Here is a 12,379-nt window from a genome sequence, read left to right as displayed (position 1 = left end):
TTCTGGGCTGCCAGCACCCATGGCCGGCTCATGGCCAGCTGTTCATCCATCCTGCTTATTAGTAGATTTACACTAACAAGCTTTCCTCGTTTGAACTCCCACTCCAGTCAGTGGCATTGTACCGAAAAGAGCGCCGTTCAAAAAGCAACCGTCTGCCGCGTGATAATCCCGACGCTTTTTCACTTCTCCGTTGTGTGGGCCTAAACCGAACTCTTAATACCGCGTTTAGACACTATGCTGTGGCAAATTGACTTTTCCCCCCTTATCTAAGAGGAGACTCAAGCAATTATTTATTGCTCCAGTTAGCAGCAGCTCAAATTAACCACCTGAATTTTTCATGTTTTTAACAGAAAGCTACAGATCGCATCCACATCCCGATCTTGGCTCATTTTTGCAAATGTAACTTCACCCAGCCTAGTTATAAACATAAATCGCATATCAGGCTGCTCAATTTATAAAACCTGATGGACTATATATTGTGCTATATGGGCAATTGCAATGAAGTATGTGCTATATACCCTCTTTTTTTTTTTTTCAAGTTTCCATGAAGTTATCATATTTTTCCACCTAATTTATCCATTTCTGCGAGTACATTTTTCATTGTCAGGTTAGTAGTAAATCACTCATTTTGCTTATTCATTACTGGGAATTCACAATGTATTTCCATTAGATGTGGCAGTTGTATGAGCGTTTGGGGGGTTTGGCAGTAATTTCTAGAATCAGGTTTCCCAAGCAATCTTTCGCATTTAAAAAAAAATCAGTGTTCAGGGTGAGAGCCTTTTCTGACTAATGCCTTGTTATTTAAAATTTAAGTCACATGAAGGAACAGGCTGCCCAGAAAAGGGGTTGAGTCGCCATCCCTGGGGGGATTTAACAGCCGGGCAGCCGAGGTGCTGAGGGCCAGGGTTTGGGGGTGGGATGGCAGGGGTAGGGGAACGGTTGGGCTGGGGGAGCTGAAAGGGCTTTGCCAACCCAAATGATTCCGCGATTCTCTGGTTAATCCAATGTCTGCCTCTGTGCGTCCTCTTCAGTACAGTCACCGAGTTCACTGCTGGTAAGAGCAAACACCCGGTACATCTCAAAGTCCTAAAACTTCATCTTTTGGTGTCCTTCCTTGCGTTTCCCAAAGTCTACCTCGGCGAATGGTTTGTATCAAGCCCTCGCATCGCTTTGCCAGGTGTCTTTCAAAAGTTGGCGCAGCTGCTGGGACGTGGGTAGGAAGCAGAGATGGCATCGGTCTGAGCCGGTGCCTATGAATTCCTTTTTCTGCTGCAGGAATTATTGAATGTGACGTTACGAAACTCTCAGCTAAATAATGACTTTGTGTCTCAATAACCAAATCTCCTTGTGGAATCTGGAGAGTTACAACACTTAGTTAAATTAGAAATTAAAAGTAGTATGCTAATACATGGTGGAAATCATATGAAAATATATACTACATCTCCGTGAATACAAAATAATTTCCTTCTGACGAACGATATTACAGTGCGTACCAACTGAATTAATAACCATACAGTACTTAGCGCAGGGAGTTATTAATGCACCAGTCATTCATTTGGCAATTTTTAAAGTTTAGCTCTTTTGCAACAGAAACAGAGAAGTCACCTGAATATTAAATATGTCACTGCTTCTTCTGGACATGAAATGCAGTGCAAAATATGTGGGTGGGAAGGATACCAGTAACAATATGCAAGAAGCACTTCAAGATTATTTACTCATTTCAGATTCACTGGAATGGTATTAATCATGCTGAGCTGATTTGGGGTTAATGTAGATGAAATATGTAATTCTGCCGTGGGTCTTTTGCAATGTCACGTTAACAAATGCCTCCTCACATACAAACATTTGTTACGTTTCAGTAGAGAACTTGGAGGAGGCCGTTCCCATCTCTGGCAGGTGTATGAGCACCCAGTGTATTCAGCTGCAATTTTCCTCTGTGCAAATAGAATTAACAGCTAAAAAAAAAAAATAAAAATAAGGGGGAGATGAAGGAATTTGCATGGAAAAAATCAGGAAAATGGATTGCCTTGGTTTTTCTCAGCAAACAGCAGCAAGAACCAACATGGGACTGATGTGCTCGTTTCACTTCGTCTTCATTTAGGGCTATATTTAGAGTAGCCCCATGGTAAACAAGGACACACAAACTGGCGCAGCCCGTCCGTGCGCCCAGAAGTTGGTTCCCATGTGGTTTTTGTCATGTGCCACATCCTTCGTATTTAGAGCATAGCGTGAGGGGTTCTCAGAGCGGTAAAAAGTGGTAAAATGGCCACTAGCGATGTAATTGGGACATGGAGAAATCAGGGAGGGAGGCTTTTTGGCGTGCAGAAAGTGGTTACCGGGGTGCATGAACTGTTCTGGGCTGGGTTGGGGAGCACGGGTTCCACCCAAGCAGCGCTGGAGAGCAGGACGCCTGGGGGTCACTGCCGTGAGCTGAGAATCCCAAGGCAACATCTCTGGTGACCTTCAACCATCTCTTCCCACGTCATCCCCGGGACAGCCAGGCCTCCTCGTGCATGGCTGGATGCCTCCTTGCCCGCCGGAGCTCGGTGCCACGGTCCCGGCTCCCCCAGCTCCAGCCAGCAGCGTGCCGGGAATGCGCAGGCACCCCACAGCCTCCCTCGCCTCCGTGGGGCACTGCCCGTAGCACCACGATGGGTCAGGAGCTACGGCTGGTGCACAAGGTTGGTTCCAGCTTTCTTATGCAGGCGAAGCTGCAGGTGATGTAAAGGAGACCTTCAGCTCGCTGTTGATGAAGATAGCACCGGGAGACCGAGATCAATAAATAAATCCTTTGGAATGGAAACAAAAACGATGGGCAGCAGTTGTGCTCATCGCTTATTTTGCTCCTCACTTGATTTTCTTTTCTTTTTTTCTTCTTTTTCAGGCAAAGGCTCGTCCGTTCTGCACCCCAGATCTGGCTTTAATGGTGTCTGCTTTCTTTTGCCTTATTTGTTTTCTCCTGCAGAGCCGAGCTCCCATTACGTGATTTCCTTAAAGGCGTTTAACAACGCAGGCGAAGGGGTGCCTCTGTACGAAAGCGCGACCACCCGGTCGATGACAGGTGAGTTTGCAAATGCTGGCTCATGCTCTGCACCCCGTCAGTGGCCATTGGCCTTACAAAGGGGGCACATGGGGCAAACCATTTTGGTCAAGGCAATGGAAGAAATGAACTCGGCAACCTCCAGGTCCCTGCTAGAATATATCAGCTTCGTTTTCCACTTTATTGTAACGACACGGATAGAATGAATTATTTACCCTTCCCAGAAATTGGCCGTATAAATTAATGGGATGCTCACAAGCGCTTGCTCTTTGGTGCGGGTTGGCTTGGGAGAAGCATGACTCCCAAACAATTTAAATATTTAAAGAGCCGGGCGGAATAGTGGTGAATAACTTCTCTGAATTAAGCCCAGATGAATTTTTTTTTTTCCCCTTCATTTTTAAAGCAGTTTAAATTAAAATGAATTAGTTAAAAAAAAAAAAAAACCACACCGTCATCATGCACTTTTACAGAAGCGTGTAGGGGGGTTGCAAAAGGCGAAGGAATACTCCAATAAGATTTTCCTGGCAGGATAAGGCTCGCAGAAGGGATTACGGAGCAGGGTGCTTCTAGGCAGCTGTTTTTCACGGATGCATCATTGGGATGCTAGCAAAGTTATAAAATCAGAATTATCCTTATGTAGCCCTGTCTTCTGGGCTGCCTCGTGCTTTTTTCTGCAATTGCTGGCGTGTTGGGCTGACGAGGGGTTAAAAGAACAGAACGGAGAGAAAAAGTGTTTTTCCTCTGGAGCGACACCATCGCCTGGTGATGTTTTTTCTCGCGCGTTTCACCCATGGTGTTCAGAGCTGCCTGGAAGGGGAGCTGTGTCACTGAGAGCAAACCCGATCACTGACGCTGGCTTGGGTGGACCGTGAGGAATAAATCAACCAACTGGCGCTTCTGTGGCTCTATGAGGAAAACCAGCGTTTATCCATATGGTTTTGTGAAGTATTCCCATAAGAAATCTTGGAAAGTGGGAAGGAGAAAGGAGAAAAAAAAAATAATAATAATTACGCAATCAAGGGCAACCGTAACAAGCTGTGTTAGATGTAATAAGTCTCAGGGAACTTCTGGCTCAAAATTACTACTCTTTCTTCTTGTCTGAAGTCTACAGAGCTCATTCTGGCTGAGTGCGTGTCTTGTAAAATCTTTTTCCAGTGAGTTTGCCTCAGGATCCATATATACTCTTATTTTTAAGGCTTTTGTTCCCTGTCGATTCTATTTAAAAATCACCCGGCTGGCCTGTGGGATTTGATTTTATGTCTGTATATAACTTCTCATAAATGAAACAATATCCAGGTGTGAAAAAAAAAAAAGGGTAATTCAGGCTTGGGCTCTGTTTTGGTGAACTGACCCGGTGATCATCTGCGAGAAGTCCACCTCGGTGCTTCTCTCTTATTGCTGAGAGACGTCCGTACCCAGAGCTCCCCATCGCCTCCCACCCATGGGATGCAGCCTCTGAAAGGAGCCGGCAGCCTGGGTCCTTCGTGCAGGAACATCTCAAAAAAGGCTTTTAGTGAAGCAGGAAAGCACGGGAGCTCTGTTCCCCAAGCGGTGGCCGAGCTGACCCCCCCTGGGCTCCAAAAAGCCCCAAAATGGTGTCTTTGTGTGTCTGTTTAGCATGGACATAGACATACTTTGGCGTCTACTTGGGTGGACATGGTGTGCAAACTAAAGTTATATAACATGCAATATGTACCAAAAAAAAACCCAACTCCAAAGAACACGAGAAACTATTTTCTATCAAGAGATTGCAATTTCCAAATGACAGATGTCCACATGTAAATAATAGCAAATGAAACTTTGGTGGAAAGCAGAAACGGTATTTCGGGACCAGCCACTGGTGGATTATAGACATTTCCCTCTTCCTCGGGTCAGTGGTGCCGTGTTTCAGAAATGGAATTACCTTGATTGATCGAGTCTGACCGTTTATTTTGCAAAACCCAGCCTCTCTTCATAATCTCCCCTACAGCAGGACTTCAGTTTTCAATATGGGCGAGAAAAAGGGAAAGGAAGTGCAGTATTTACTAAAATATCAACTCGGCTCCAGTCACATCAACTTCCATCATAAGTTTGTAAAAAAGCCCCAACAGAAACAGGTATTGCTCCCCTTCCAATGCTTACAGTCAATTCTTTCGGAAAAGTTCGGTTCAGGAAAAGAAACTGTTAACTTTCAACTTGCAGAAGCTCAATTCATGAGGTTGGGGCAAAAAAAAAAAAAAGAAGAGGTTCAGCTGCCCATTCCTCCCCGTGCGGATCGTGTGTTTGAGTTTTGGATTCCTACAACAACCGGGACGCTTCATTTCCTTCAACGCTCGTATTCAAACTTCTCGTGAAGCAGCTTTTGATGAAAGAAACAACCCAAGGAGGGGTTGAACCTAATGGCTTAGCATACTTTTTGAACACCCTTGTCTCCTCTGGTTTTTCCTACCGAAGGCTGTGACCTCCTGAAGTTCTGAAGAAAAGTTACAAAACCGTAAAACAGGAGTGATCAACGAGTGTCAGGAGCTGGCATGGCACATGGAGCAGACAGACTGTCACAAGTGTCAGTGAGGAAATATTAGGGTAATTTATAAATGCTTTGGGTAATTAATTAGCACATTATTGTAAGGGGGGATAAAACCCCCAAGCAACCTTTTGGCGTGCTTGTGCTGCACTTTACCCACTGCATTTTGAAACTGTATTTAGAAAAATCGCAACTGGTAATTACTGAGTCAGTAAGTATGGTTTTAAAAGACAGGCCAGAAGTTGACGGGGTGCTTCAGCAAGGCCAGAGGTATTTAAAGCAAGTAGAAATGGTCTCTGGTTCCCACATGGGTGCCGCCACCTTGCAGCCCCAAAGGGCAGAGACAGAGCCCTGGAGAAGCCAAGAGCGTGAATGTCATCAGGGCCGAACCAAATGCTGCTCAGGAGAGGAATTCTGTACGCAGGTGGTTGATGGTTTCTTTTTCCCATGACCGTAACAGCAGTAATCGGCTGCTGACCCAATGTCTGGTTCCTCTCTCACGCCACCATAACTCAGAGAAACCTCCTTTGCAAGAAAGTGGAAGGAGAAGCGTGGCCACAGTAATCTCAACAGCCTCAGGTAACTGGAATTGTCAGCACGCCACTCAGATCTGAGCTTCTGAAAATACAATGACATTAAATTAAATTAAATGTGCCACTGTCTCGGTAATTAAGCCAGCCGGAAGTTTCCTCTGACATTGCGTAGCACACCGCCATGGCATGCGCCTGGTGCCCAATGTCTTGCTCCCCAAAGACCATCCCGCTCACAGGCACGTGGGAGAGGAACTGAGCTTGTTCCTCGAGGAAGGAGCCCACTTGAAGATAATCCATGTGTCCAACATTGGTAGTAAATCAACAATTGCAAGACCTTCACTTCAGCAGTGAAATTATTATGTTCTGTTTTACCTAACAAACGTTTGAGCAAATGCAGAATATGTTCCTTTCAAGAGCCAAAACCAACAAAAAAGCCCAGAAGAGGCTGCCGAGAAAGAAAAGCATAGGTAACTCCTACACGTGTGAGCATATGTCGTGTCTATAAATCAGGTTGGAAGACAACACGCCCTCCACTTTGTAGGTGTTTCCAATAATGTATCATTTAAGTGATTTGATTTATTTAAGAAAATGTGAATCATTTTCAGGAGAGCCACTGTGCGTTGACTTCCATCTCGTGTGAAGGAAACACAGCATACCTGGAAGTGTTTAAACAAGTCATGAAAAATAGCACTTAGCGCTGGTTTTGTTGTAGTGATGTAACTGAAACGTTGCTGGTGCCTTCTCATTTTGCATTAATGCCTTTCTTTCTGTTCTCCTCATGTTCCTCCTCCTCATTAATGCCATGCATTTAACCCATTGTGACGTGTGCCCCTTGGTGGCTGTTTGTGTTTTGTTTTGGTTTGTTTTTCCGTTTAACTTACCTCTTCATTTATTTTGGAATGCTCATTTGGTGATGTATGGACCCAGAACCCATTGATCCATTAGAAGTTGATTTTTATCCTTTGCTTGATGATTTCCCTACCTCAGTCCCAGATATCTCCACCCCCATGCTCCCACCAGTAGGTGTCCAGGCTGTTACACTTACGCATGATGCAGTGAGGGTCATCTGGGCAGACAACTCTGTCCCAAAGAACCAAAAGACTACGGAGGTTCGCTTCTACACGGTCCGATGGAGAACAAGCTATTCGACAAGTGCTAAGTACAAGGTGAAATTTTAACACGTTATGAATTTATGAGCTATTTCATCTGTTCATATTTGATTTGCAAAGAGTCTGAATTGGCTTTTATGAATTTCCCTCAACTAAAATTCCCATTTCAATCAAAGGGAGACTTCCCTGAGTAACTACTGCTTCCTAGAAGCCCATGTGTTTAGTTGGATGAATATGCTGTATTTTAATTTCCACATGACAGTTGTTGAAGGTTTAGATCTTTAATCTTTAACAATCAGATATAAATTAGACACAGATTTGGTAGCACGATAGCGTAGCGTGAATAGGAAAAAGTATCAATTGCAAAGCCACCCACGCTGTATGGTAATTCCACTCACCCGTATTACGTACTCCCAAACAGCAAAAAAATGAAGGTCAGCATATGAGAAAATTCAATTTGAAAGGATACGGCAGCAGCATGCTACTTTTTCTCAAGTCCTAATGAAGGCAGGACCAAATCACGTGCAAGCAAAGAGATACGGTGGGACAGGGAATGGGAAGGAGCAAGCCCAGCCTTTCGGCTTTTTTTGTTTGCTTGGTTTTGAACAACAAGCTACCTTCCCCCACGATCGTCAGCTTCTGTATTGCATCTCATATAACACCCCCCTTCCCCATGATGAGCATGTCCTTCCTCCCGTGCCCTACCATTAATAGTTGTTTTCGCTCACCTAAAGGATCTTATCGATCCAGAGTGAGTTGTTTGCTATGGATGTATTGTTATACTGCAAGTGGACGCCTCATTTTTTTACTGTTCTCTAGCCTAACAAAAGCAGCCTCACGCAAGGCATTTTTACCAGGACCGTGGAGCAGGCCATGCTCTATCCAGCACTGAGGCTCCTCCAGTAGAGCCTCAACGATGTAGCTAAATACAGGCTGGCATTTCTAAACCCCGGAGGACAGCTCTCTGCCTCTTTAGGTTTGGGGTACACCTGTCTTAGAGACTCTCATCTCGAGATCTTTCCCGGGTAATTTTTGGCAGAAGTGGGAGTGATGGTGGAGAAGCTCTTGCCTTCAATCTCTTTTCTGGTTGCGATTTTTCTGCTCTCCCCCTTACACATCTCCATCAGCATTTGGCTCGCTGGCACTTGGCCGAGTCCCCGTGCTGCCGGGAACTATCGATTTCAGTTGCGTTACCCCCGATTTGCCTTCAGGTCAGCTGAGAGGAGACTCAGGCCAGCTGGCTTTTTCCTGCAGGTGCTGGCCCGCTTGTAAAGCTTTTAAATAATAGTGCAGCTTTCCAAGGTGTAAAGCCCATACCTTGCTTTCACATCTACCACCATACTTCTGACAACCTCAGATTCTGAGATGATGATCGGTAATATTAGACCCAAATTTTCGATGCTCGTGCAGATGTAACGAGCTCTTTTAGGTAATTAAGGATGCCAGCACCATGCATTGTAATGTTTTGAATGCCATACCTTGATCTGTCTGCTATTTAGAGATGGATTCCCATGCCCGACAAGATGAGGAGTATAGCACGGGGAAGCACAGCGACTCAGGGTTTGCAGCTCTATTGATGAAATCAAAGCTCCAGAAGTGACATCATTATGTTTTGCCCATCACAGCCAATCGTAACATTTTCTTCCATTTCCCAATGCATTTACTGAGCTGCATGCAGTGGGAAGTGGTGGGTGACCAACACAAATGATCAAACATGGCCCCGTTAATTTGCTGTGCAGGAGAAGCACGTCCTGCTCGGAGCTGTCGAGCTCATTGTCCTGAAACAAGAGGAGGACCTCTCTTGCAGAGGGCTCTGGGAGCCATCGAAGAGCAGGAGACTCAAAGGAAAAGAGCAAGATTGAAATTATCTTTTTTTTTTTTTTGCCATCATCTCTAGTTTGACTGGTCAGTGGGTAGCATGTAAAGAGCCGGTCCGATTCATTTATTCCAATTCAATCACCCAGAAGCAGGAACAATGAAAAATCTTTCAAGAGGGGCTGCTTTCTTGAAATAACTTATAAAAATAACTTATAAAATAAGATAAAACCTATGCTGTTATTCTTTGAAAACAGTGGGGAGAACTTCCATGTTCTTCAGAGGGATTTGGATCAGGCTCACAAATGGGTTCCCACAGCACTTGCCTTTGCGTTGGCATTGAATTGCCAATTCTTTTGAGATTTTCCCATTAAAGTCTCCTATTGCTTCAAAAATCTATATAAAATCTAATGTAAAGAAGGGTTTAGCCTTTCCCGTTGAAGTTGGAAGTTTATAAATTTAACCTTGCCCTGCCAAACTGTCCCAAACAGGCATGGCATGGCATTACCAAAGGTACTTGCTGCAGTTACACCCCCTTCATCTCAATGCCGTATTAACTTCAAGGATGTTTGCGACTTCTGAAATGCTAATATTGAGCAAAACAGTCAAAGAAAAACACTCAGCTGGAGACAAATTGCTTTCTTTTTACAAAAAAGCCAACGTCTTTATGTTCTGCTAAAGACTGTTTTGTCCAGGAATAGGTTCAAACCCTATTGCTTTTTCCCTGTGCGTTTTTCCCGATCATGTGTAGTATCTGAGCACTTCCATAGTGATAGCTGTCAGATTTCATTACCCTCAGTCATGCTAAGGGTATTTTATGCCGTAAATAATTTCATTTCTTCCAAAACCTTTTTGGGGAGGAGAAAATTATTATTCCCCATATTTAAGTCCAGTCTTTAGTCCAAGAATAATTTATATAAACTCTAGCAGGTGGATTCTCTTGCAGATGACATTCTATTCTATGATTCTGCCATCATTGGCAAGTGGCTGAGTAGTTTGGTTGAGTAGTTTATCAACACGTAGGTCCTAAGTGCGATCTTTGCTTCAGTAAGACTTTTTATAGAGGGAGATTCTCTGCTGGAGTAAACCCCTAGTTGCAAAACTGATGGTTTCCAAGAACGAGGAGTTTTCATTGAGTATGAAGAAGATGATAAAATTTGGTATTGTGTTAAGTCTTCCTACTAAGTAGCATGCAAAACATCTAAACCAGCGTAGCATGTAGGCATGCACAGCCCATTCATTAATGTCTCTGCAAAGTAAATATTTCCTACTCCCCCTTGAATATTATTGCTTTATTCTGTGGTTGATGTCCCATTTTTAGGAAAGGGCGATTTATTGTTGCGTCATCTGATGATTAGCATCAGAACGGCATTACTGATGCATGCCGGCAAGATGCCTTCTTGGGAACTGCTTCCCAAACGTGAACGCCTAGGTATCATCTGATACAAAGCCATCTATACGTCGTCCTTACTCAAGAAACTTTAGGTCCACAGGTATATAAACACGTAAAAGTGCCCGGCACCTTTAACTCACTGGCCCATAAGTTGTTGACGCTGGGGAATTGCACACCAGGCTCTGTAGCTTGAAAAGCGTGGGAATTGATTTTATTCAGTTGTCACCAATTTGTCCCGTAATTTTCTGCTCACTTGTCCCTTCTGATACTCGTGCAGTTTGTCTCGAATGGTTCCTTACTCCAGGCTGAGGTAAAAAGCTAAATCAGCTAAAAATAAATGAACAATTTAATAGTCACATCACCGTGGGTAGCTGTTCATAACACATCACAGCAAGGCAGATTAATAATATGTTTCAAATATAATCTAATATATAAACATATTATATTTACCCAAGCACAAGTGTTTTCTATGAATACAAAAATGCGTCTTTATACGGGGTCCTGGATCGTACTTCAATCTCTATCATAAATATGTGTTAACCCCAGGAACTAGGAAGCCATAGTCAGGATCTTTGTAAGGGTAAAAATGTTTTCTGAGCCTCCACTAAAAATCAGTAGGTATTAACTTTTGTTTTTTTTAAAGAAGGAACCCACCAAAGGGGCTGGAAATGAGTGCTTAAATTGTGGAAGTGTTGCTATTTTCCGTCCTCATATTGGCATAGATGAAGGACACGAGGTTAGCTTCCAAATTACATTTGAAAAAAATGCATGGCAAATTGCATTGTCTGGGAAAAGAGAAAGCATAATTCATTTAACTGCCTAAATTATAGGCAGCTAGTTTAGTAGCGTATCTCTGGTACTAAAAATACTCCCGTTAAGGTACGCAGCAGCAGTAGAGCTATTTTGCTCGGAAAAGGAATCCGTAACCGTAATTGTAACTGTGTTTTGCTTGGCTGCCAGCAAAAAGAGTTGGCTTTAAAGACCTTCTCCGCTCCGTCTCTTTGCAGTCGGCCGATACGACCGCGCTGAGTCACACCGTGATAGGTCTGAAGCCAAACACCATGTACGAGTTCTCCGTCATGGTCACCAAAGGTCGGCGGTCCAGCACCTGGAGCATGACCGCGCACGCCACCACCTATGAAGCAGGTACGGCGAGAGCTGTTGGAAGGACTTTCTTAGGTTTTTTTTTTTTATTTGTCATCAAAAGCCTTGCTCAGGTTTATCGTAACTGCATAAGCTGGCAGCATACGTACAAAATTAACTGTATTTCTTTGCTTGTTTTCATGGGTAGCAAAGCAGAGCCCTCATTCTACTGAGCTCTGGTCTCGTTGCAAGATGTTAGGAGATGGCAGCACGTGCGCGTAATACTTTGCCCCATAGTATAATGAGTATCTGTGACTTTTAATCCTAATGATTTAAAATAGTTGTCACTTCATGAAGGAACCCAAGATCAGGTGAGAACAATTATTCTTTTATTATTAGATACTGATTTTGCTACTTGAAAATTTTGCCTTATGAAGTTCTGTGTGCCTCAAGGTCATGAGTTCCCATCTTATCGGCTTATTAAAAAGGACTCAGTGCCTGCTCCTTCCCGACTCAAGAATTAAAGGGATGTGTTTAAAAACTAAACAACCACAGGGCCGGTCATAATACTGTGTGGACACGTTTTAGGTGTTTGCTAGATACTGATTTTGCTACTTGAAAATTTTGCCTTATGAAGTTCTGTGTGCCTCAAGGTCATGAGTTCCCATCTTATCGGCTTATTAAAAAGGACTCAGTGCCTGCTCCTTCCCGACTCAAGAATTAAAGGGATGTGTTTAAAAACTAAACAACCACAGGGCCGGTCATAATACTGTGTGGACACGTTTTAGGTGTTTGCTGTGCACGGTGCTGGTGACCAACGTACCAGTCCAGCCAAGGCTTACAGTTACAGCAGCTGCCACCGTGTGTGCAAAATACGGGAGAGAAAAGGGGGGGGGGGGGGGG

The 12,379-nt window shown here is 43.9% G+C and overlaps 1 protein-coding gene across 1 annotated transcript in view; it reads left to right on the top strand.

Annotated features, from left to right (window-relative positions):
* Positions 1–12,379, top strand: part of DCC (DCC netrin 1 receptor) — a 371,781-nt gene that overhangs the window by 291,416 nt on the left and 67,986 nt on the right. The window contains exons 19-21 of the mRNA XM_009637419.1: positions 2,966–3,061; positions 7,064–7,242; positions 11,401–11,539. Coding sequence (XP_009635714.1) covers positions 2,966–3,061; positions 7,064–7,242; positions 11,401–11,539 — 414 coding nt within the window. The remainder of the gene's footprint in view (positions 1–2,965; positions 3,062–7,063; positions 7,243–11,400; positions 11,540–12,379) is intronic.

This window comes from Egretta garzetta, unplaced genomic scaffold (genome assembly GCF_000687185.1).
Source record: "Egretta garzetta isolate BGI_Z169 unplaced genomic scaffold, ASM68718v1 scaffold384, whole genome shotgun sequence".
NCBI lineage: Eukaryota > Metazoa > Chordata > Aves > Pelecaniformes > Ardeidae > Egretta > Egretta garzetta.
Note: the sequence above shows the minus strand (reverse complement) of the source record. Positions and strands in the feature narration are given on the sequence as shown.